The 24,525-nt window shown below is 48.2% G+C and overlaps 1 protein-coding gene across 3 annotated transcripts; it reads right to left on the reverse strand.

Moving 5' to 3' along the window:
- Positions 1–6,253: 6,253 nt before the first annotated feature.
- Ppih (peptidylprolyl isomerase H) lies at positions 6,254–23,720 on the reverse strand. Of its 3 annotated transcripts, XR_005090895.1 has the most exons (11): positions 23,610–23,720; positions 23,358–23,422; positions 23,017–23,040; positions 22,725–22,769; positions 21,599–21,641; positions 19,552–19,644; positions 14,931–15,018; positions 14,517–14,557; positions 13,733–13,822; positions 6,794–6,971; positions 6,254–6,425 (listed from the first exon to the last, which is right to left on the reverse strand). XR_005090895.1 is itself a non-coding variant. In XM_028886486.2 (10 exons), the coding sequence occupies exons 1-9, from the start codon at positions 23,673–23,675 to the stop codon at positions 13,754–13,756; spliced, it is 534 nt and encodes a 177-aa protein (XP_028742319.1). In that variant the 5' UTR covers positions 23,676–23,720; the 3' UTR covers positions 6,254–6,425; positions 13,733–13,753. The 3 variants fall into 3 exon arrangements, 2 of the variants coding, with proteins under 2 accessions (XP_028742319.1, XP_037058791.1); XM_028886486.2 differs by lacking the exon at positions 6,794–6,971; XM_037202896.1 differs by lacking the exons at positions 6,254–6,425; positions 6,794–6,971 and having other exon boundaries at positions 13,736–13,822; positions 14,477–14,557.
- Between the last annotated feature and the right edge of the window lie 805 nt (positions 23,721–24,525).

Below are 24,525 nucleotides of genomic sequence, written 5' to 3' on the forward strand. Positions count from 1 at the left end.
GGGCCTCAAGGAAAATGCAAATACAGGAAGTCAGTAGGAGTAGAGGGGGAATATGGGTTGTAGAGGTGGCCAGGGTCAACTACGTGTATTTAATGTGAAATTCTTCCTGAGGTCACCGATTTTAGGGTAGCTTTAGAGTTCTAAGTAGGGAGTCTCGTCTTTTTTTTTTTTTTTTTTTTTTTTTTTTTAAGAAAAGGCTGCTGCTTGGGGAATGGGCTGCAGAAAGAGAAGGGCTGGGGAAGCAGTTAAGAGGACCCGAGATGGCTCAGTGTGTAAAGGCACTGGAGACCAAACCTGAAGACTTGAGTTTTATCCCTGAGCCCCACAGGGTGAAAAGAGAAAGCCTCTGCCTGCACGTTTTAGTTTGAGTCCCCACCCCCCACCCCCATGAGCACTGTGGCATACATCTCCCACCCCCACGCCCAGTAAATAAATACATGTAATAAAAATTACAGAAAGAAAGTTAGTGCAGTAACCCTTACCCCTGCCAGCTCCATCTAGACCTGCGACTCCACTTGGTAAAGGCCTCCCTCCGTCAATTCTGGAAAAATCTGATCCTGAAGCCAGTTAGGCTACTCTGCCATTGCTTTTGGTGATTGCTATTGCTTAAAGCAGGGACAGCAAAAACAAAAAACGCCTTATTTATTCTTGTTTTATGTGCATTTGGTGTGCTTTGTTTGCATGTATGTCTTATGAGGGTGTCAGATCCCCTGGAACTGGAGTTCTGTATAGACAGTTGTGAGCTGCCATGTGGGTGCTGGAAATTGAACCCAAGTCCTCTGGAAGAGCAGCTAGTGCTCTTAACTACTGAGCCATCTCTCCAGCCCAGCAAAAATTAATATGTAAAGTTTTATGGGCTGTTGGGTTATAACAGATCAAACTTTAGCTCTGAAAGCAGAGGGTACATGTGTTTGAATATTCTTACTTTATTTTTTTTTGGGGGGGGCACCATGGAGGTAAGAGGACAGCCTGTGTTGTCGGTCCTCTCCTTTTACCATGTGGGTCCCAGGCCTGGAACTCAGGTCACCCACCTTGCTGTCAGTATCTAGCACCTTTTTCTGCAGTCTCACTGGCCCTGAAACAGTTTACTCCCAGAACTAACCTAGAAATGGGATGTAGCCTTTACTTGTTACAAGGTTGCCATCTTGAAATTGTTTCACTACTTAAGCCATTATAGGGCTTTTTTTTTTTCTTTTAGTATTTTGTTTTTTGAAACAGGGTCTTATTCTCTAGCCTAGGTGGGCCTCAGACTCTCAGAGACCCACCTGCTGGATTAAAGGATCAAAGGCATGTGCCACCACAGCCTGTCCTCCTTAGTATTCCCCCAGACAGCCCATGCTCTTCAGAAAACATCTGAACTCTTTAGTGACTACCATTACATCCCAATTCCTTAAAGTGGTATGACTCTCTAAATGTAACTCCCCACCCACTCATGCCTTGCCCAACCTAACAAGCTGTTGGTGCATATTATAATTCCTCCCCATCATTCTGTACATTCCTTTTACAACATTCTCCCCTCTACGCCCTTTTGAGACAGGGTCTCACTTGGAAGCTCAGGCTGCCTGGAATTCATGACCTGAGTGGTAGCTGTACAAACATGTGCCCTTCCTTGTGCCTGACCTCCCCATGAGCATCTTCCTAGTGCCTGACATGTTTGTTTCATTTTTTCCTTTGATTTGGCACAGGGTTTCACCATGCCTGGACCTCACAAAGATCTTCCTGCCTCTGTCTCTCAAATACTGGGATTAAAGATGTGTTTGACCATGTCAAGCTGTGTAATGTTTGAATATATGCTCCTTTTGTTCCGGGGTGCCAAGGGTAGAAATTAATCTTACATTTAATGACACAGTATGGAGAATGAATCGATGAGGTGCTGGCAGCAACAGGGCCATCTGGGCAGCAATCCTGGGGAAAAGGCTGGAGGCAGCAAGGTGGGTAGGAACGCTGCTGTTCAGCCCCCCTTCCTCAGCATGCCCTGCAGGCTTGAGGCTTCCCCGAAGTTGGGAAGATACTTAGAAAATGACAGCAGTGGCAACAGCATGTGGTGGTCACCTGTGCTCCCAGAAGTTGAGAGGCCGAGGCAGGAGGATCTCAGTGATTTAGAGGCCATCCTGAGCTACATCGTTCCAGGCCAGCATGGACAGAACCCTTAAGAATAAATGAGCAGGGGCTGGGGAGAAGGCTCCATGGTTAGATGGTTTGCTGCACAAGCATGAAGACTGGAATTTGGATCCCCAGAGTAAATGCTGAGTGGACATGGCAGCCCTCTCGGAAATTCAGCCTGGGAAGGCAGAGACTGGGTCCCCAGGACAAGCCACCTAGCCATGCTAGGTGTCAGCGCTGGGTTTGATTGAGAGACTGCCTCCATGAGTAAGGTGGAACAGCCAAGGAAATGATTCTGGACATCAATCTTGGGGTGTGCACACACATGCATGAGTACCCACACACGTGTAAAAACTGCATATGCACACCATATACATACGAGAAATGTGGAAAGAAATGAGTTGTTAACTGCTTTGGAAAGATGATGTCTCACACTGAAATGCCAATTCTGCCACATCTGTCTTTATTGCTTCAGGGTGTCCTTACTTCCTCCTTTGGGTACTCAATCATCTGTCTTCACGCTTTGGTGTAACATGAAGATGGAATGTTAAGATGCACTGATGCGTACACCTTTAATCCCAGTACTCAGGGCAGAGGCCAGCCTGGTCTACAGAGTGAGCTCCAGGACAGCCAGGACTACACAGAAGAAACCATCTCAGAACAAAACAAAACAAAACAAAACAAAACAAAACAAAACAAAACAAAAAAACCAGAGATTCACCCCAGGATTGACAGGTCCTGTTGAAACTCATTTCCTGTCCCAAAGTGGGGGCTCTCCACTCTTTTCTGCTGGTCATCACGCCCCTACCACCACCACTTTAGGCATTTAAACCAATCAGTCCGTCCAAGAACCACCTTACACATAATTCTAGTTCCTGCTTTTAAGCAATGCAAGGGGACACATCCTAGGAATGTCCTTTGCAAAATAGCCTTCACCCTTGTCCACCATCCCTCCTGGGCTCTGGTTTAGGGACACACCCTGACCCATCCTGGCCCTCCTCCCTAACCCCAATCAATACATCACATTTACATCACACATCTATTCTTCCAAGCCTTTGAAAGTTTGAAGTTTTTTTGAGACAGGATTTCATTCTGTAGCCCTGGCTGGCCTGGAACTATGTAGACCAGTTTGGCCTCCATAGAGATCCACTTGCCTCTTGTTTCCCAAGTGCCTGGTGCCTTCAAAATTTTAGTATTTTTGTGTGGCATGCATGTGTTTATGTGTGTGTAGGACTCGGGCACCAGGTCTCAGATGTCAGTCCTTGATTTCCTGATGCTTTGGGGCAGCTTCTCTTAGGAGAAGCTTGGCTCTTGTGCCACAGCTTTGCTTAGCTGGCTAGCAAGCTTCCCTGGAATTCTCCTGTTTCAACTTCTTATTTTGCTGTTCAACTACTGTGATTATAAACACATCTGACAAGCTGGGAGGCGGTGGCACCCACCTTTAATCCCGGCACTTGGGAGGCAGAGGCAGGAGGGTCTCTGTGAGTTGAAGGCCAGCCTGGGCTACAGGACGAGATCCAGGACAGGTACCAAAACTACACAAAGAAACCCTGTCTCCAAAAACCAATAAACAAACAAACAAACAAATAAATAAAATAAAAATCTGGCTCTTAGATGGGTTCTGGAGATCTGAACTCACACTATCCTATTTGTCCAGGAAGGCTTTTATTTGATGAACCATCTCTCCAGCCCCTGAAAGCCCTCTCCCTGTTTAAAGTGGGTTTTGCTGTTTTAATTTTTAAAGATCTAACCTTTCCCTCTCACTTCATCTCTCCACTCTACTTGAATATCTGCTTCATGTAACACATATTATTGTACACCTACTAGATACTAGATGCTTCATTTTTCCAGGTGGTAGGGACACAGCAGTTAAAGAAACAAATAAAAACTCACAAAAACTAAAGACACCAGACCACATTTCCTGCCTTTACCACCTTGAGTAGAAACTGCCTGTCTCCTGTCAGAAGCATGGGCAGCATCTTTCTCTTCTTACAGCTTCAGCAGAGACTGGCAAGGAGGGGGTGCCAGGTGTCAGTGAACACAGCTGCACTCCCGTCACAAAAATGCCGGAGTGGGGCACAGCCGGTCCCTCTTTCCCATCTCTTGCTAACTCCACCCTGTCCAGTGGGTTTTTTTATGCCCTCTGAAGCCTGTTTACATAGCTAGAGGAAGTTCCTAGGGCTTCTTTGTGTTCACTCCCTTGTCCCGGGTACACAGAAATGGCATTTTCAGGCAGGTTTCTGTTCTGGAATTTGGCTCCCTTGTCCCATGTACACAGAAATGGCATTTTCAGGCAGGTTCTGATCTGGAATTTGACTGTTTGATCCGCCTCTCTAGCTGAGGAATCTCTGACCACAAGATGGAAGACAACAGGAATGGATAGGGACGGTGGCACATGGCTGTAACTCCAGCAAGTAGCAGGAAGAGGTAGGAAGACCCCAGCCTGGTCTACACAGTGAGTTCCAAGCTACACATGGCTACATGGCGGACCATGTCCTCCCAAAATATAGAAATGGACACATTAAATGCCTCATGAAAGTTACATCAGAGGAACTTTGTGTGTGTGTGTGTATGTGTGTGTGTGTGTGTGTGTGTGTGTGTGTGTGTGTGTATGTGTGTGTGTGTGACAGCTGGCTACATAGCCCCTGGCAGTCCTGGAACTAATGTAAACCAGGCTAGCCTTGAATTCAGAGATCTGCCTGCTTCTGAGTGCTGGGATTAAAGGCATGTACCACCACTCTAGCTCAGAGTAACTCTCTCATCCTCACATTATACTCCACAGGCAGTGGAATCTTTCCATGTTGGATTATTCCCTTTCCAAAATTTTCTTTTTGGGGGGTGTTTTTTGAGACAGGGTTTCTCTGTGTAACAGTCCTGGCTGTCCTGAAACTCACTCTGTAGACCAGGCTGGCCTTGAACTCACTGTGATCTGCTTGCCTCTGCTTCCTGAGTGCTGGGATTAAAGGCATGCACCACCACCGCCTTGCCCCAAATTTCCCAAGGTATGTTACTTATGTCTTATGTATGTGCACGTATTTTGAGATGAGGTCTCACACAGCCAAGGCTGGCCTTGAGTTCCTGATTTTCCTGCCTTCACCTCCCAAAGGCTGGGATTACAAGTGTGGGCTGCCACACTCATCTATTCTCTACTTTCCTGGATGTCAAGATGTAACCCAGGCTGCCCTTGAACTTACTACAGTCCTCCAGCCTCAGGTCAAGTGGTGAGATTAGATATGTATTATAACCCTCCTCTTCACTGACCCTTTCAGCCACAGAACAAGAGGACACCCTTGTTTTACAGATGAGGAAACTGGGCTTTAGAGAATGTTAACTTAAGACCTCCACAGCTCAAAAGTGACCTGGTAAAGATTTCTCCACCCCATGATTCCTACACGATCAAGACATTCTACCAGATGGTCTCCTCCCAACACACCCCAAGATAGTGACTGCTTGACCAGTGGCTCCAGAGCTAATAGAATCAAAGATGCTGGAATATCCTGGACTACCTACTGCTGCACAGCCTGCACTTTGCTACACTTGCCCATCAGCACGAACCCAAGACGACCCTCTAACTGTTGCGAGTTGGAGGTGTCTATATACACAGCATGTGGCTCTTCTCTGTGCTGGCCTCTGAGGACAGCCAGTCCTGGCTGAGGCACAGAGGCAAGGGGTCAGGACTGTCACTACTGCCATTTAGAACCACACACACCAACTCCGATAAGGTTTGGCTGGGTTTGCCCACCTGACCTCGCCCTGACCCAGGCACAACTTTCCCTCTTTTTTGGGGGTCTCTTTCTTTTGGATGCAAACCAAGACCTAAGTCTGCTTTTGCTTTTTCTGCTACTTTGGGTTCCTTCCTTTTTCTCCACCTCCCCTCTTCCCCCAACTCTCCTTAAGAAGTGATACTGAAGAGGTTTACTGCTTGCCTGCTCCTTTCTTTGAGACAGGGGTGCAGCCTTGGCTGGCCTGAAACTAACTATATCAGGCCAGCCTCAAACTCACAGGCCTGCCTATGCCCCCTGGGTGCTGGGATTAAAGCATCTGGCTCTGGGGGATTTTTTTCATTGAAACATAATTAAATGTTCCTATTTGAATAAACATTGGCATTGCTTGACTTCAAAAATGAGCAATACAAACAGCAACAACAGAATCCATACATTAAAAAAAAATTCTTTATTTACAGTTCAAAATTTAAACATGATCTTGGTTCTGATCTGTGATACTTCCAGGTCCTGGATCACACATTGTGGAGGCAGAGAAGCAAACACAGAGGCCAGTCCAGCTTGTCAGACTCATGGAGAATGTCACCCAACACAGAAGACCTGAATGGTGGAGATAGGACAGTGAGAAGATAGGGATTGACAGCACAAAGGAGCAGGAAAGGGACACTCCACCAAATAAATGTTCCCATCCTAATCTTTTTCCCAAAGGCTAGACCTTTGGATCTCCAGGACCACGTGAAGATGTGTATAACACAGATACAGTAGTGAATGTGTGACCAAACATGTCTCTAATACTATTCACCTCTCCCTACACTCTAGTATGTATTAAGTTTTAATTTACATTCCTTATTGTATATGTGGGCATGCATGCTGTGGAGATCAGAGGACAACTTGCATGAGTTGGCTCTCAACCATGTGGGTCCCAGGGATTCAACTCAGGTGTCAGGCTTGGCAGCAAGTGCTGTTACCTGCTGTACTGGCTCACTGGCCTGGATATACCATCTCCATGCAACGGGACAAACGAGTTCCAGGAGGCTTAATGACTAAGGCCAGAGTTAACAGTGCTGGGCTTTCTGCTTGGTTCAAGGCCTGTGTCCTCATCAGGCTTTGATGGCTTGCTGTCCATGGCCTTCCAGGTTAGCTGTACTAAAAGAGAAAGGTATGCATACCAGCCCCCTTATGTGGACACACCCTCTTCTAGGGGACAGTGAGTTCTGGTATCACAATGTAGGTCCACAAGTTTGTCCAGGGCCCTGGAAGTGTGTAAGAATGCTTAAGTGCATTATAAACAGCTCAACAGACTAGAGGCGAAGGTCTATGACACCAGGCACTGTGTTCTCAATATGGCCTCAAGACAAAGACAGCCTAACACACACACTGCGATACACTGTGCTAAGTATTGTGACAGAACCTGGTGGGAACCACAGACTGGGCTGAACCCAGAAGAGCTGGAGGGACATAGGCAGGCTTTCTAAACTGATGTTAGTCATAGGCATACTTCAGAGAGAGAATGGAAAGACTTGGGATATACACACATATACATACAGTGTGTGTTTTTATTAGAAGATTTAAGTTCAGTGTAGGAGAATTCAAGTACAAATAGGACAACATAACCTGAAAAGAAAGTCTTTGCTTAGTGGAAGTATCCACTATTAGCAATGTGCTGTTTAACCCTACCAAAAGTTCTGGAACATTCAACAAAGTGCCATGTTTGTACAGCATAATCATCTCTATGGTCACTTGATTTACTTTAGAAATCTTGCCAGTACACACAGATGCTCTTTTCTTTTTCATAAGGCTGAATAGTACTGCATGGAAGAGCCACACCATGAATGTAAAGACAATGTAGGAGCCTTGCCTTTGGACTGGAGTAGAGCCAGACACTCTACCTCTTTTTTTTTTAAAAGATTCATTTATTATGTATACAGTGTTCTGCCTGCATTCCAGAAGAGGGTGCCAGATGCCATTACAGATGGTTGTGAGCCACCATGTGGTTGCTGGGAATTGAACTCAGGACCTCTGCAAGAGCAGCCAGTGCTCTTAAGCGCTGAGCCCTCTCTCCAGGCCTGACATTCTACCTCTTTTGTGGCAGAGCTTCCCACTCTCAGAGCAAGGACAGTGTCACAACCCCAACAGCCGGGCCAATTCACGGGGGGCACACCTTGCTGGTGTCTAGGTGCTTGGCTCTCTTCTGGCATCTTTGATTGCCAGGCAATACCATGCAAGTGCAGCTGCATATGAATAGAGACTGTGAACATGAATCGAGACTGTGAACACAGTGATTCTTGCTGGAGCACTAGGATGTCACCTCCTGGGCTAGGTTTCTCCTTGAAAGGACAAACCCTGTCATCCCCCATGCTGAGCTTTGCCACTCACCGTTACCTGTGAAACTTCATCACAACTAGCTCTCTAGCAAGTTATTCTGGAGATTCAAAGTACATTAAAGTATGAGAAATGATGCTCAGCATGGTGACGCACGCCTGTAATCTGGACGATCAGAAGGCTGAGACTCTTAACAAAACAAGCCACTCCCCACCCCCACCCCCAAATCCACTGGGACAACAAACAATTGGCAAATAGGTCTTAAAATGATCTATATGGCTCTTTACCATTATTCCACCCAAAACAAACCTGAGGTATAATAAAAACACTGTGCACAAAGAGATGGCTCAGTGGTTAAGAACAGTCACTGGCTCTTCTTCCAGAAGACCTGGTTCAATTCGCAGCCCCCACATGGTAGCTCACAAACATCTGTAACTCCAGTTCCAGGTGTTAGCATTTAGGCATCTGTACTGGCCTGCCCTTAGGGGCCTGACAGGATAGACCCCAGCTGCAGCCACTGAGAGCATTTCCTGTGCACATTGTTTCCTTATAAAAGGAGGGCCTTGTACACCTCCCATCTCCTTTCTCTTTCCCTTCCTTGTCCCCTTCTCTCTCTCTTTCCCCTCAGTAAACCTCCTATGTGGGCCCTCTTGTATGGTGTGACTCTTTCTCGCCACTTTTAAAATACAACCCCAGGGGCTCTGACTTCCTCTTCCAACCTCCCTGGGCACACACATGGTGCACAAGATACACACTCAGGGAAAACACACATATAAAATACTAAAACAAAAACAAACACTTTTGGAATGTTAGAGAAGCCTGTAAATTTTCACCTGAAAAGGAAAATGATGGGCTGCTAGCTCATTCTTTATTTCCCTTAATCTGTCCCAAGTCTCACTAGGACGAAATTCAAAGTGGACAGACATCCGCCAACCGCCCTCTTCACAGCAGACCATTCTCTAGACTCCCTGACACCTTAAAACTGAGGATAGGGGTTTAAAAAAACAACTTATGGGGCTGGAGAGATGGATCAGCTGTTAAGAGCAGGGACTGGTCTTCCAGAGGACCCAGGTTTAATTCCCAGCACCCACATGGCAGCTCACAACTGTCTGTAACTCCAGCTCCAAGGGACCCAACACTCGTGACAAAACACCAAAGCACATAAAATAAAAATAAATACATTTAAAAAACTTATGTGCATGAGTGCTTTGCCTGCATGTATGTATGTGCACCACATGTGTGCCTGGTGCCCAAGGAGGTCAGAAGAGGGTATCAGATTTCCTAGAACTGGAGTTCTGCATAGTTGTGAGCTCCATGTGGTTGTTGGGAAATGAACCCAGATCCTCTGTAAGAGCAAGGAATGCTCTTAGCCACTGAACCATCTCCCCAGCTTCCATACCCAGCTTTTATGTGAGATCTGAGCTCAGGCTCTCAGGCTTGCTCAGCAAGCACTTTGCCTTCAAAACAAAACGTGGTTATGCCATACTGCTATGCTTTGCCCAGGCTAACCTTGAATTCCTGGGCTCAAGTGATCCTCAGCTTCCGCAGTGGCTGAAGCTACCCTGGATAACTGATGTCATTGCCATGTCCCTAAGTATTAGCTACAGCACAAGCCTGAGCAAGTGAGGGTTGGAGGACTCAATTGGAGCGCAAGTCTAGAGCTCACTGTACAATATGGCAGCCACTATAGTCACGTGTAACTCCTGAGATTTAATTAAGTAAAGTGGCTGGACAGTGATGGCACACGCTTTTAATCTCAGCAATCGAGAGGCAGAGGCAGGTGGATATTTGTAAGTTCAAGGCCAGCCTGGTCTACAAAGGGAGCTCCAGGACAGCCAAAGCTACAAAGAGAAACCCTGTTTCAAAAAACACAAACAAAAATTAAAGTTAAAAATTCAGGAGAGGCTGGGTATGTTGTTCAGGTGGTGAAACACTTGTCTATTACACAGGAAACTCAGGTCAATCTCCAGCACCATACAGACCAGATGTGATGACACAAATCTGCAATCCCAGGACTCAGAGGGTGGAGGCAGAAGGATCAGGAGTTCAAGATCATCCTAAGCTACACATCAAATTTGAGGCCAGCCTGGATTAAATGAGACCTTGTCCCAAAAATAAAATGTAGCTGGGCAGTGGTGCATGCTTATGATTCCTGTACTAGGGAGGCAGAAACAGCAGAACTGCTACAGTGTTGAGTCCAGACTGGGCTACAAAGTGAATGCTTGCTCTGCTAGGGCTACAAAAAAAGACCCTGCTTCAAACTTCTCCCTTCCCTGTAAGTAAAAAAGCCAAAACAACAAAAACCAACCAAACCAAACCAAACCACCATCCCCTCAGCCTTAGCCACACCAGCCGAGTTTCACATGCTCGATGACCACAGAGCTGGCAACTAGCTCTATTCTATCTCGGGTACAGACCCAGGCATCTCCATCACCGCAGAAAGGGGCTGTCCAGAGGGCCTCTGGAATGTGAACCACCACCAGGAATATGTTCCACTTGGGCTACAAGAGGGACTTTGACAGAGAAAGAGCTAAACGGCTTTTGCTAATAGTGGAGAGGCAGGCTAGTGATTCTTAGAGTCCCCAACAAGGCTTTCCAGTTCTGTAATGTAAAGGTTGGGTTTTGTTTCGTTGCTTCTTATGGTGTTGGGCATTGAAACTAGGGTCAGGCAAGGACCCTATCACAAAGCCAGAATTCCTGTCCCTTAACATAAAGAATTCCTGAGTTGGGCAGTGGTGGTACACTCCTTTAATCCCGGCACTCAGAAGTAGAGGCAGGTAGATCTCTGAGTTCAAGGCCCTCTGAGTACAAGGCCAATCCAGTCTACAGAGTGAGTTCCAGGACAGCCAAGGCTAGGCAGAGAAACTGTTTTGAAAAACAAAACAAAACAAAACAAAACAAACAAAAAATCCTGAACAATCCCCCCTCACCCAGACAGAGTTTCTCTGCATAGCCTTGGCTGTCCTGGAACTCACTCTCTAGACCAAGCTGGCCTCAAACTCAGAAGAGATCCACCTGGTTCTGCCCTGTGTTGGGATTAAAGGAATGCAACACCACCACCATCCGGCCTGATCAAGTTTTTAAATTTCATCTTCTGTATGTGTATGTGAAAGAGAATTTATTACAAAGCAAAGTGGGGCACCCTCATGGGATGAGAGGCAATGGCCACAGGGACCACTGCAAAGCATAACCTCACAGGGTGAAAGTAGGTAAGAGAGACCTAAATTTTTAGGTAGGCTTTACATTTCCTAATGTTTTTGGAGTCTTTTTGTAATCTTCTATCATCTAGTGATGATCAGGGATCAGCTTATGAACTCATCATTAGTGACATCAAAGAAATGAGGGAAACCAGGAGAGAATTGTCAGTAGCTCTTGAAGTGGGGAGCAGGTTGAGCTGGGAGTGGGGGTCCCCCATCTTGGCAGAAAGACTCACGGTGTCCAGTCAGCCTGAGAAGGAAGCATTTGCCTAGGCAAAAAAGGTCCACATGTAGCTCCCAGCATGCACTTGTGCGTTCCTGCCTCAGCATTGCTCACTCTAGTCCCCTCCCCGAAATGCTTGGTTTCTCTCCACTACCTCATGTAGTGTTACTGAATGCCTGTATTTTCCAGATGCTGAGCACAAGCAGGTCACAGATGATGATCAGTCACTGAGGTTGTTTGTATCTAACACCATGCTGGCGCACCTCTTTCATCCCAGCACTCAGGAGCAGAGACAGGCATCTCTGTGAACTGGAGACAAGCCAGTCGAGGAGAGACCCTGTCTCAAAAATGGAACAAGACTCCATCCAGGCCAATGAGATGGCCCAGAGGGTTAAGACCCTTGCTGTTGAGTTTGATCCCAGGGACTCACATGACAGAACAGACTTAAGAAAATTGTCCTTTGACCTCCACTGGTACTCACAATAAATGAATAGATACAATTAACTAAGTACACAGATAAAGTACAGAAATTTCATAGGGTACAGACTCTACCACAGAGGCTATTATGATTGGAGGCAGTGAAGGCTAGTTACATAAGACAAAGCAGGAAAGCCAATAATCTTGACACCATCAAATTAGAACTTTACATATTTTTCTTTTCCTTTGCTTAGCAGAGACAGACCCAGGCCCTGTGGGTACTTTGTGCTCCTGAGCAACACCCTAGCCTTCTTTTTTGCTGGTGGCCAAGCTGCTGCTGCCTTGGCTTGCTGTGAACTTGTGGCAATCTTGCCTCAGCCTCCAAATGCTGAGATTCTAAGTGCAAGCCTCCAATTCTAGCTCTGCAAAAAAAACATTAATTTATTTCATTTCGTGCACGTATATATGGGTGTGCAATTGCCACAGCACATCAGAGGGAAATTTGCTCCGTTCTCTATGCGCCAGTTGGTCCTGGGGATCAAACTCAGGTCTACAAGCTTGGCAGCCAGTACCTTTACCTGGCTTCACCTGTCCCCTCTTTTATACAGAGTCAGTAAGTTGTCAGGCTAGCCTTGAAAGCATTCTTAAGTCCAGGCAGTCCTCAAACTTGTCACACTCTTAGCCATCTCTCCCTGGCTGGGATTACAGAATTACAGGTGTGCACTCACACCCAGCTAAAATTTTTTTTGTTTTTTTGAGACAGCATTTCTCTATGTAGCACTGGCTGTCCTGGAACTGGCTTTGTAAACCAGGCTGTCTCCTGAGTGCTGGAATTAAAGGCGTGTGCCACCATATCTAGCTAGGTGTGACAATATTTTATCTCAGGAATCAGGAGCCTGAGGCAAGTAAACTAGGTAGGGGTGGCCTCCTATCCTTATAATCTTACCCCTAGGAGGCAGAAGGAGGATTATAGATTTGAGGTCAGACTTAGCTACTGAGACCTTATAGAAAGAAAACAAACAAACAAACAGGTGGCCTGGTGACCCACATCTGTAATCCTAGCATTTGGGAGACAGATCAGGGATTGAATGTCATCTTTGGTTTCACATCCAATTTCAGGCCAGCTCTGGCTACAATCTCTCTAAATCAACAAACAAAAAAGCAAAACAGGCAAGTACTCTCTTTTAAGCCCAGTCAACAGTTTTCCAGATTTTCTGTGGGTTTGAAAAAAACTGTAAAGGCAAACGAAACACCACGACCTCTTGCAGAGGTGGACTGGCCATTTTTCCCTAGTGTGCTGTAACCCAGAAGTCACTCAGACTAGTATTCACCTCAGGGCTGAATTCTCTCCTGGGAGTGCCTCTCAGTTCTTTTTCAGGAGGCCCTAGGGCAGAGCAGCCAGGGGCAAGTATCCAGAGGAAGGAAGCCTGTGAAAGGTGTCGGTGAGGCCCAGACTCCAGGACTGGACACCAGGCTGGTCCCAGTGCAGTCACCTGGGAGTCAGGTCCTTTCAAGGGGACACTGTAATGAATCAGCAGAAAAAAAGAGTATTCCAAGTGTCCTCCCTTTTGCTCCTCACAATGACCCGCAGGTTGACATCCTCTCCTGAGAGCTGAGGAAACATGCCCTGAGGAGTGCATGCTCCGGGCTCACATGCAGAGGAAATGGACTCAATCCACATCTGTGAGTGGAAAGACTCCCTCAAGCCATGATTCCTTTTTCCTAGCCAGAGAGAAGAGATCACTTACCGGGTTCAGTCTTGGTTGAGATTACATTTCCCCACACTGTGAGATCACCACTGGCAGTTTGGGCTTATTGTTAGGGCCCGTGGGAACGTTCTAGAAAACGAAGCACAAGAACATGAGGCGCTCTCCTCAGGCACCCGCTCGCTGCCTAGTTTCTATCCTCTAAGGAAGGGCCCGAGATCAGACCGATGTGGAGTGTGTCCCGACAGATGGAAACTTAACAGGAGAGGCCGCAGCCCTACAATGCAACAATGTGGTGAGTCAGGAGAGCACTGACCAGGGACCCCACTTATGCAGAAGTCACCGAAGAGGGGCATCTGAACCGGGCCAGGAAGGGAAGGTGAGACCACAAAGAAGGGATTCTTCCTTCAGGTAGAGAAGGACTGGAGCCAACACCTGGGGCAGGGAAGCGCAGGAGGCCCATACCTGTATGGCCAACCTCTTAAGGGAGGAGCCAGGTGCTGGATGCCACTGGACCAGAGAGGCAGTGGCAGGAGAGGTCATCGAGGGGTAGGAGGGGACAGGTCACGAAGGATGCTGCATGCAATGCCAGGAAGTGGCATTTTATCAAGTGGGCATCAGGCTCAGAGGCCAAACCCAAGTATGCACTGGACAGGCTAATGAATGGGGCCAAGGAAGCCTGGCCTCTCCTCTCTCCCAAAGGGGCCAGTAACCGCAGACAGTGACCAGTCTCTCTGGTGAACTGCAGCCCATTTACCCTGCTCCTCACTAACAGGCAGAAGGTACCTGACCAGAAAGGCTACGAGGATCCCCAAGCAGGACCAACCTCGATTTTTCTCATCACCAGAAGTCCATCAATGATTTTTCCTGCAGGAGCAACATGAAGTTAAGGCTTCCTTCCTGGTGCTCCCAGCTCCCAGTGCCCACTCTCAGCTGGCATCTCACCAGGCCCTCTTACGATGTAAGGAAACTGAGGTTGAGTGAGGTGAGCTGCCTTGCCCAAAGTCACAAGGAATACACGCAGGGAACTAGGGTACAGGCTTGGGTCTGAGTGACCCCAAAGCCACACTCCTCCATGCTGCCTCAGGGCATTTCTTTATTGATTTCATGTGCAGTTATTGGAATGCCCTTGTCTTTTCCGTGAGTTCTAGCCATCCCCACATGTCCGTCTGTCCTAGCCTACAGCAGCTGAGCTTACTTAGTGAGTGTGGAGGGTGGCGGGCCCGGGAGTAAGACTTACCAAACACTACGTGCTTCCCATCCAGCCAATCACACTTAGAACATGTGATAAAGAACTGGCAGCCGTTTGTACTCGGACCACTGTTTGCCTGATAGGAACCAAATACACCTGTAGTAAGTTTGGCTGTATTAGGTGAAGGGCAAGATTTCCCATAAAGTCTGCAGCTCTAACTGCAACTGAACTGAGTACCTATTATGAGCCCAGGCCTAGACAAGGACACATGGATAACAGGACACAGAGTCTCCACCCTTGAGGATCTAAATTCTTCAATCAATGAACAATTTCCTCAGCGTCAGGTTCTGTAGGAGTCAGGCCTCTCTCTCCTTCCACCACATGGGTCCTGGGGCTTGAACTCAGGCCATCAGACTTGGGGGAAGCACCTTTACCTGCTGAGCCCCTAGTGTGAGGTTTCGTAATGGGAATGACCATTCATTTAAAACAAGAAAACCCAAAATTTAACTAAGTTTTAGATTAGCTTACACAGTAAGGGCTTTAATTATGGCATTTTCAGTTTTCATCTGTACATTTATTATATTGTTCTTATTTATTCTCTTCCCCTACATCCTTTCCTCGCTCTAGCTGGTTCCCTTACTCTTCTCTAATGGCCCCCTTCTGCTTCTTTCTTTTACATTTTTTAATAAGTGTGTGTGTGTGTGTGTGTGTGTGTGTGTGTGTGTGTGCACACAGATGATGTGTGAGGTCAGAGAAGAGCTTTGTGGAGTTACTTCTCCACTTCCCCTTGGACACGGGGCTGGCACTGAACTCAGGCAGGTGTGGCAGGTGTCTTCATCCCTTGTCTTTACTTCTGAGCTGTGTGACTACACCTTCCTTTCCCTCCTTACAGGACTTAGTGTATTTAGTGCATACTAGTTACAACTGGATTATACTTACAAGTTAGTTATCAGCTAAGAAAAGACACACTGCCTAGGAAATCAGGGGTTTGAGTGGTTTTGCAATATATTTTTACTTTTTCGGGGAAGGCAGGAAGGGGTTGAGAGAAGGTCTGTCCTGGAACTCATTATGTACCCAAGGCTGGGCTTGACGCCCGCTCCTCCTCCCAGTCCCCCAGGTGTGGGGAGTATAGATGTGCTCGCTTACTAGGGTCATTCTGAACCCCAGCCCAGCCCAGCTGAGAATCTGAAATGTAGCCACATCTTTTCCCTTACTTCCCTTGAAATCGTCTTCTCAGAGGCAGTCTCATTTTGTCTGCCCCTCCTTCTCTCCCCAAAATAGGGTCTTCTCATTTCGGTAGCCCAGGCTGGCATCCGACTTGTAGAGGTCAGCCTCCTGAGTTTTAGAATTACAAGAGTGAGCTACCACACACACAGCCTTGTCTCCCTTGTTCTGTGGTCCACTCACACTCACACTAGGCAAACACTCTACCGGTGACTGTATCCCCAGTCCTGAGACAGAACTGCCCTCAGCTCAAGCTCCTTCCGCCTCAGCCCAAGAACAGAGGTCATAAGTATATGCTTCAATTGAAGCCCAGTTCCAAAATAATTTTTACACCCATGTATTCAATAATGTACTATAAAAGAACAGGCTAGAATCCTAAGCGCCTTTTGTCAAATCTGGACTTTGATACATCAACAAACTAAGATGAGCTCCCTCAGGGCTGCTGTACAACAGTGTCTGTAATTACAGGAAGACTGTTGGGGAAAAGAGAGCTAGAGAGCGGAAAAGTGAAAGGCTGTTACTCAAAGAAACACAAAGCTGGACACAGAAGTGGGGGGGGGGGCCTTTACAGAACACTATTACCAAGACAAGAGCAGAACTCACACTGAGTGGGCCACCAGCCATCATCAGATGCTTAATGGATCCGAAATAGCCAGTCAGTGTTCAAGTGGAAGTACGGGTGAACATCAAAGCCAGCACCCGCAGTCCCTCTAATCTGGGATTGTACACTACCCTTTGGAAATCCCTTTGTCCTTCCTTTCTTTAACTGTGCTGGGAACTGAACTCAGGACCTCACACATGCTAGTAATCTAACCATTCAGGAGATAGAGGCAAGCGGAAGCCAGCTTGAGCAGACTCTGCTCTGGAATGGGGCACAATCCCAGGGCCCACACTCCTCTCCTCTCTACTCTGCTGTTCTTTTTTTTCATTTCTCTTTTTCCAGAGCTGAGGACCGAACCCAGGGCCTTGCACTTGCTAGGCAAGCACTCAACCACTGAGCTAAATCCCCAACCCCTTACTCTGCTGTTCTTATGTAGTCCTTTGCTAGCAAACAGACACAGTAACAGTCATACAGCATTTCTGTCTCAGGGATCCTCTGTTCCCATGGACACTTGATTTTTCCTGGTGGTGTTGCTATGTTTAAAGAACAGCCCTGCAGCAGATGATGCACCTTGAATCCCAGAACTCCATCAGTGGCTGTGTGACCTTAGTTCACTGCTAACAACCTGCCTGTGCCTCATTTGTTCATTATCTCAAAGGGATGTTCTGAATTAAAACAGGGCAGGTGCTCTAAGTGCCAATAACTTGTGGCTTCTTTCTGGACTCTTCTGTCACCGCTCTGCATCTTTCTGTGGAAGGCACAAGGGCCTTGAGGGTGAGAGTTCTGTCCCTGCCCTTGAAAAACTCACAGGAGATGGATGCCACAGATGGCTGTGTGGTGCATGCCTGTAAGCCCGGCTACTTTGGAGGCTGAGGCAGGAGGGCTGCAAGCTCAGGGACTCCCTGGGATACAAAAGACTTCAAGGTCATCTTAAGCAATGAAATGGGATCGGGCCTCAAAATAAAAAATAAAAAGTGTGCTGAGGGGCCGGCCAAAGGGCTCAGTGAGTAAAGCGATTGCCCTGCAAGTCTGGCAACCTGAGTTCAACCCCTGGAGACCACATAAAGGAGAGAGCAGAGAACTGACTTCCAAAAGTTGTCCTCTGACCTACACACACTCACACACCATGGGGACGTAAACACACACGCACGCACGTACGAACGCGCGCGCGCACACACACACTCATAAGAATAAATAAGCTGGTTGTGGTGGCACACACCTTTAATCTTAGCACTAGAGACAAAGAGACAGGTAGATCTATTTGAGTTTGAAGCCAGCCTGGTCTACATAGCAAATTCCAGGCAGTCAGAGTTACACGGTCAGCTCCTGTCTCAAAACAAAGCAAACCAAACAAAAAGAATAAATAAAAAATTGTACAGGGCTAGGATAGAGCCAAGCAAGCACAGGCCCCTGGGTTTCATCTCCAGCACTACAAAAGCAGAACAGAGTCAAGCAAAGCAAACATGACCTGCCCTGTCCCTGACTAAGCCACTGTGCTTCTGCATGGTTTGGATTTGTGAAGAGCCTGTCTGCTAGACCTCAAATGCTTTCTTCCTAGGGCACTGTGTACAGAACTCTGCTAGGGACACAGATCTCCCCCTCTAGGAAGGCTTCTCTCATTTCTAGCAGCAGCCACCCTCATTTCTCTAGTCCATTAGGGTCCTTTCAGGGACACCAGGGCGTCCTCACTGATGTACTACACTGACGGCACAAAGCATCCTGTCCTGGGCTGGTCTCCTGCATGTGCGTTTGTTGTTAGACGTTACAGGTGACGATGGCAGTGATCGTGTTTGTGCCCGAAATGGAGCAGCTGTGAACAAATCTTTCATTTCATGAATGCCTGAGAAGATGAGTGAAGAAGGCAAGCAGGACAGAGAATGCACACGTAAACACTGGGCCCATGGAGGTGAGGACTGGGGCACTGATGGAGGGGTTGCTCGTAGGAGTGGGAAGTGAGAGAGAAAAGAGGGGAGCAGGGGGAAGGAGCAGCGAGGGTGAGCAAGGTGAAGTGGGCAAGCAATGAGCAGAGAGAGGCGGGACAAAGGCAGCAGGGAGTCTGAGCAGGGGCCAGACCTGGGGGAGGGCCATCAGGATGTGGGGAGAACCATCAGGACATGGGGAGAGCCATCAGGACGTGGGGAGAACCATCAGGACGTGGGGAGAGCCATCAGGACGTGGGGAGAGCCATCAGGACGTGGGGAGAGCCATCAGGACGTGGGGAGGGCCATCAGGACGTGGGGAGGGCCATCAGGACGTGGGGAGGGCCATCAGGACGTGGGGAGGGCCATCAGGACGTGGGGAGAGCCATCAGGACGTGGGGAGAGCCATCAGGACGTGGGGAGAGCCATCAGGACGTGGGGAGGGCCATCAGGACGTGGGGAGGGCCATCAGGACGTGGGGAGGGCCATCAGGACGTGGGGAGGGCCATCAGGACGTGGGGAGGGCCATCAGGACGTGGGGAGGGCCATCAGGACGTGGGGAGGGCCATCAGGACGTGGGGAGGGCCATCAGGAGTGGGATAGGAATGATGAGCACGGGGAGGGAGAAAGGCAGGTGAGTGGCCGGCACGCAGCGTGGCAGCCCACTGGACAGAGGCTAAGAGCTCAAGCACATGTCTTGGTGCAAATAAAAGCAGCAACACAGTCAGAGCTCAGTTCCCCTCTAGAGCTGTTAGACCCCGCCCAACAACATCAAACCAGACTAAGGAAGGAGGGGGCAGGGGCAGGTGAGGCCTGACTGAAGCAAGAGAAGACTTGTTCTGGTTCCAAGAGACAGAGCTGCGCCTCAACAGGATCTAGGAACCTGCTATTCATCTAAGCCCAAACTTAACTGGATCTCACTTACCATGGAAAGCAGGCCTGGAGCTGAGTGTCTAAGTTTAAAATTTTCATCTGCAAATGGACCACGGTAAATGCTAGCGACTCCAGTACCATCTCCCTGAGTAGAGAAGAGACATGTTAGTGGCCTGGAGTGCTGGGCACCCTGCAAACCAGAGGAAGACCACTGACAGGGCTGGGGAGGATGGCTCAGCGGGTAAAACTGCTTGCTATCCAGAGGACCTGAGTTCAAATCCTTAGCACACACGTCGAAGGAAGGAAGGAAGGAAGGAAGGAAGGAAGGAAGGAAGGAAGGAAGGAAGGAAGGAAAGCCAGGCATGGCTGTACATGCCTCTACTCCAGCATTAAGAGGTGGAGACAGGCAGATACTGAGCGCTAGCCAGCCAGCTACCCTCGAAGAACCAAGTAGCAACTGACCAACTGAGACCTTGTCTCAAGGCAGTAAGTGCCTGATAGAGAACACCTGATATCTTCCTCTGGGTTCCACATCACTTCCACAGGCTTGCAAACCGGTACGCACACAAGCTTGCACACCTGTGTGCCCACTCGAGCACACAGACACTGGATGGGTGGGGGGAGGAAACACTGTTGCGCCCTAGCTTTTTTTTTTCCTTTTTAAGATTTATTATTATTTAAAAAGTATTTCTTTTAATTTGAGATTATAATCACATCACTTCCCCTTCCCCTTCCTCCCTCTAAACCCTCCCATGTACCCCTTTCTTACTGTTTTTCAAATTCATGGAGCTGGAGTTACAGATGGCTATGAGCGAACACACAGGTGCTGGGAATCAAACCTGGGTCCTCTGGAAGAGCCACCAGTGCTCTTAGTCTCTGAGCCATCTCTCCGACCCCCCAAATTTCCCAGTCTCCTTTGTTTGATTTTTTGAGATAGGGTTTCTCTGTGTAAGTCCTGGCTGTCCTGGAACTCCAGGTTAGCCTCAAATTCACAGAGATCCGCCTGCCTCTGCCTCCAAATGCTGGGATTAAAGGCGTGCGCCACCACCGCCACCACCACCCAGCAAAATTTCCCAGTTTTAACAAATGATTTATTTGTGTTAGTTTTAATTATGTGTTTGGTGTGTGTGTGTGTGTGTGTGTGTGGTATGGGTACATGCATATAAGTTTAGGTGCCCACAGAGGCCAGGAGTGTCAGATACTCCGGAAATGGAGTTGCAGACAGCTATGAGCCAGGAACTCCAGTCCTTTGGAAGACCAGTAGGTCTCTTAACTGCTGAGCCACCACCTCTCCAGTCTCCCCAGTTTCCCAGTTCTGTAGAACCACATAGTGGAACCGCAGCACAAGTGACAGCAGGAGTCAGCCACTGCAACCCTACATAGTGGGAGTAAGAGCTTTAAAAACTCACAGGAATCGAGAAAGACCATCTCTCAGACACAAGGGGCTGCAATTTTAACAGTAAAGCAGCAGCATGCACAGAAGTGGGCAAGTAAGGGAAAGTGGGCTAAGAGAAAATCCTAGCTTACTGGGCACACTCTAAAGCTGGGATGGGGACACAAACAGCATGGTCACAAAGGAGCCATAGTCAGCAGTGAAGGACGGATCCCTGGGTACCTCAGCAAGCAGAGCAAACAGCCTTCCAACCACCCGCCCATCCTGGCCTGACCCCTTGCCACTAAACGGCTTATGGTCAAAACCTCAGCTTTCCAAAGGAAAAAAAGAAAGGAAGACCCACAGAAGCAAACAGAGTTTCTGACAGTGATACCAGAGTAGAAGGGAAAATGGAGGGTGTAAGCAGTCAGCTCACTTCCCTTTGGGGGAAAAAATTGCAGCTAATTTTAAAGGTTCCTGTGAACAATGAATGTGGGTTGTCTCGGATCATCTTTAGGTAGACTCGGAAAGTCCAATTTCTGGTTACAAAAAGCTCAGTTTGGACAATGGAAGTTAATGATTCAAGTTTAGCACAGAAATGTGTTCCAAGGGCACAGTCAGTGGTAGCCAGTAGTGCTACAGTAGATCCCCGTGTCCATGCTCTTTCCACCTAACTCAAAACTGGGGCCCTACAGGAAGACTAGCAAAGAAAAAAAGCAGTACTTACATTAACAAAATCTCCACCCTGAATCATGAAATCCTTTATGACCCTGAAACAGAGTTAAAAAAAAAAAATTCCCGAGGGAAGGAGTCAGTGGTTTAGTCACTGACATGGTAGATTTCGCATTTTTCCTGAAGTACAATGTTTATCAATGTGGCTTAGAGAATGAGTCTTCGCCCCTGGAGTGAGCAAGCCCAGGGATTACGAACCATAAAGTTTTTGTTTTTGTTTTTGTTTTTCACTTCAGGGGCATCTTTGGGTTGATCTAAGGTGCATGAGTTAACACCTGAACCACAGAAAGGGGCTGAAACCTGGCAGGAAGAAATAACAACAGATTTGCCAAAGCAAAAAACATGTCGAGGGCTTAAGGCAAATTTGGGGGAAAAGAACAACAGCAAATATATGTGAAGTGGACTACTACACACGGGGTAGTGTAAACTATTAAACCCAGGCACAGTCGGCAGCCTTTCTTAGCCTCAGTTTCCTTCCTTAAAGAATGGAGATAACACATGTTCACAAGCTGGCTTAAAGACCACAGCTCTAAAGCCCTGCTATGGGCGACATGAAGACTTTCAGGATTAAAGTGGGGCAACTTCTAACAAACACTAACAAAAACAGGTGAATACAGAAAGCCAGGAGTTCATGAAGGACAGGTTCCTACAGACTGCTGTCTGATAACACTAATTACTACAAAAGCCTCTACTAAAATCATATCCTGGAGCCAGGGAGATGGCTCAGTGGGTAAGCATGAGGATGAAGCCTGAGGACCTGAGTTCAGATCCCCAGGTCCCACATAAAAGCTGGGTATAGAAGCATCCAGAAATGCACCTGTAACCCATGTAAAATGACCCAGAGTGTTTTCCCTGCCATCATTTCTACAATCTGGTATTACCAAGAGTCTAGGAATGACTTTAGGTGCACAGAGCGTTGTGCACAGGCTACATGGTGCTGAGTATTGAACCCAGGGCCTCATGCACGCTGGGCAAATTCTCTGCCAAGCTACATCCTCAGCCCTGAACATGAGCCTTTAAACAACAAACTTAATCCTCCATAGGTTTTTGCACTCAGGTGTTCAGGATTGCCTGTACAGATACCAAGCAATGACTGCATTTCCATTTGCCAAAAGCCTTACCTATGGAAGGTGCTTCCTTTGTATCCTATAGGAACACCATCTTTTCTGTAACCAAAAAAGAGAGAGACTTGGAATGATCAGGGGTCTTCCCGTTTAGGACACACTGGAGGCTAAAAGGACTCTCATAAAGATTTGGACAGAAGTGAGCTAAAGGACACATCAATAAAGGAGATGCCCTCTGAATATCATTTTCCATCACTCAAGACTTGCCCATGGTTCCCCAATATCCTCACCAAACTCCTAGGGCACCCTTCAGGAGTAGGAGGAGAGATCAAACACATCTGAGACTGACCTGAACTCTCCAGTGCAGAATTGCCTAAAAGGAAAGAAAGAGTGAACGATTCAGTCACCGTGCATGCCACCACTGCTTGGAGCATCTCTAATCTCAGGAGAGGAGGGTACAAACAAAGGGGCCAGCAAGTCCACTAACTGGCCGGCCGGGTGTCAAGGCATGCAGGCGTGTAGAACTAGTAACAAAAAATTGGCACGGGAATGGTCAAACCCGGTAGCTATTCGGCCAGTGCAATACCGAGAACACAGAGCTCCAAGGCAGGGAACGGATGGACAGAGGCAGACGTTGCAAAGGCCGGCTTCGGGCTCAGCTACTCCGGTTCAGTTGGCGCGTCTCCTTACCTAAAATTCTCTGCCGTCTTAGGCACCACGTCTGCAAACAGCTCGATCTTCATGCGACCAACTTCCTGCAAGTGACGGGAGACGCAAGGCTGAGCCCAGGACCTCAGCCCAGGCAGCTCGGAAGCTCCCACCTCCGCCGCCCTGGAACAGCCCTCCTGTCTCGGGAGGGCTAGAAGAGCTCCCCGGGCTGCCTCCCTCACCCGAGTCCTGCCCACCCGCCCGCGCAGGTCCGCTGGGCCGCCCGCACCTCACCTGGCCGCCAATGCTGACATCAAAGAAGACCACTGGGTTAACCGGACTTGAATTTGCCACCGCCATGGCTCCGACCCGGAAGGAGAAGCTCAGCTTCCGGTGACCGGCCTTGCGGAATTCATCCCAGGCTCAGGCGCAGTGGAAACCGACCGTGGTTGGGCCCCGCCCCCGGAAGTGCGGCGCGGGCTGCGGGGAACTCTGAAGCGTGCGTTGTAGCGAGCGGGTCGGTTCTTGGGGGAGGCTGGCTGAGGCAAGAGTGTGCAGGAGCGAGGAAGCGCAGGCATCCTTGCCGAAGGCGACGGGCTCCCCACGCGCATGACTGTACTGGTGCGATACAAATGGATTTCCCGCGGACAGCATTTGCTGAGCCGTCGCACTTGGTGTCCCCTGCCGCAGTCCCCTGAGGGGACATCCACGAGAGGAGGACCCTCTGGGTCACCCTCCATATTTTTAAAATGGTCTGGTACATAGGCTGGCGCGTTCAGGATGCTGGAAATGGAATTTCGTTTCTGCCACAAGCTTCCAGCTCATTTCCCACAGAGTTGCAATTTTAAGTACCTTTGTGCCTGTAAATCGTGTGGGGCTTTGCATATTTAAAGAAAATCAGCTGTATATCCCAAACCCATTTACCACCACGCGTAGCTAAAACCGGGAAGTAGAGCGCGCCCCCCGCCCCGCCCCCCACTACCTAGCTTCATCTCGTACCACTCTTACCAATTACCGTTTCTACCTCTATTGTGGAGGACATTAGATTGCTACATCCTTTAGGGCCTTGATACGAGTTATGTCTTTTTGTTTGTTTGTTTTTCGAGACAGGGTTTCTCTGTGTAGCTTTGCGCCTTTCCTGGATCTCGCCCTGTAGACCAGGCTGGACTCCAACTCACAAAGATCCGCCTGCCTCTGCCTCCCCAGTGCT

Source organism: Peromyscus leucopus, chromosome 2, assembly GCF_004664715.2.
Source record: "Peromyscus leucopus breed LL Stock chromosome 2, UCI_PerLeu_2.1, whole genome shotgun sequence".
Lineage (NCBI taxonomy): Eukaryota > Metazoa > Chordata > Mammalia > Rodentia > Cricetidae > Peromyscus > Peromyscus leucopus.

What these genes read in the sequence shown, in the direction of transcription:
- Ppih (XM_028886486.2), bottom strand. Translation starts at nt 23,675, where the DNA reads ATGGCGGTGGCAAATTCAAGTCCGGTTAACCCAGTGGTCTTCTTTGAT. An exon ending in AAAGGAAGCACCTTCCATAG is followed by an intron (nt 21,642 to 22,724) that starts GTAAGGCTTTTG and finishes ACTCTGTTTCAG; the next exon opens with GGTCATAAAGGATTTCATGA. An exon ending in AGGGTGGAGATTTTGTTAAT is followed by an intron (nt 19,645 to 21,598) that starts GTAAGTACTGCT and finishes TTCTCTACTCAG; the next exon opens with GGAGATGGTACTGGAGTCGC.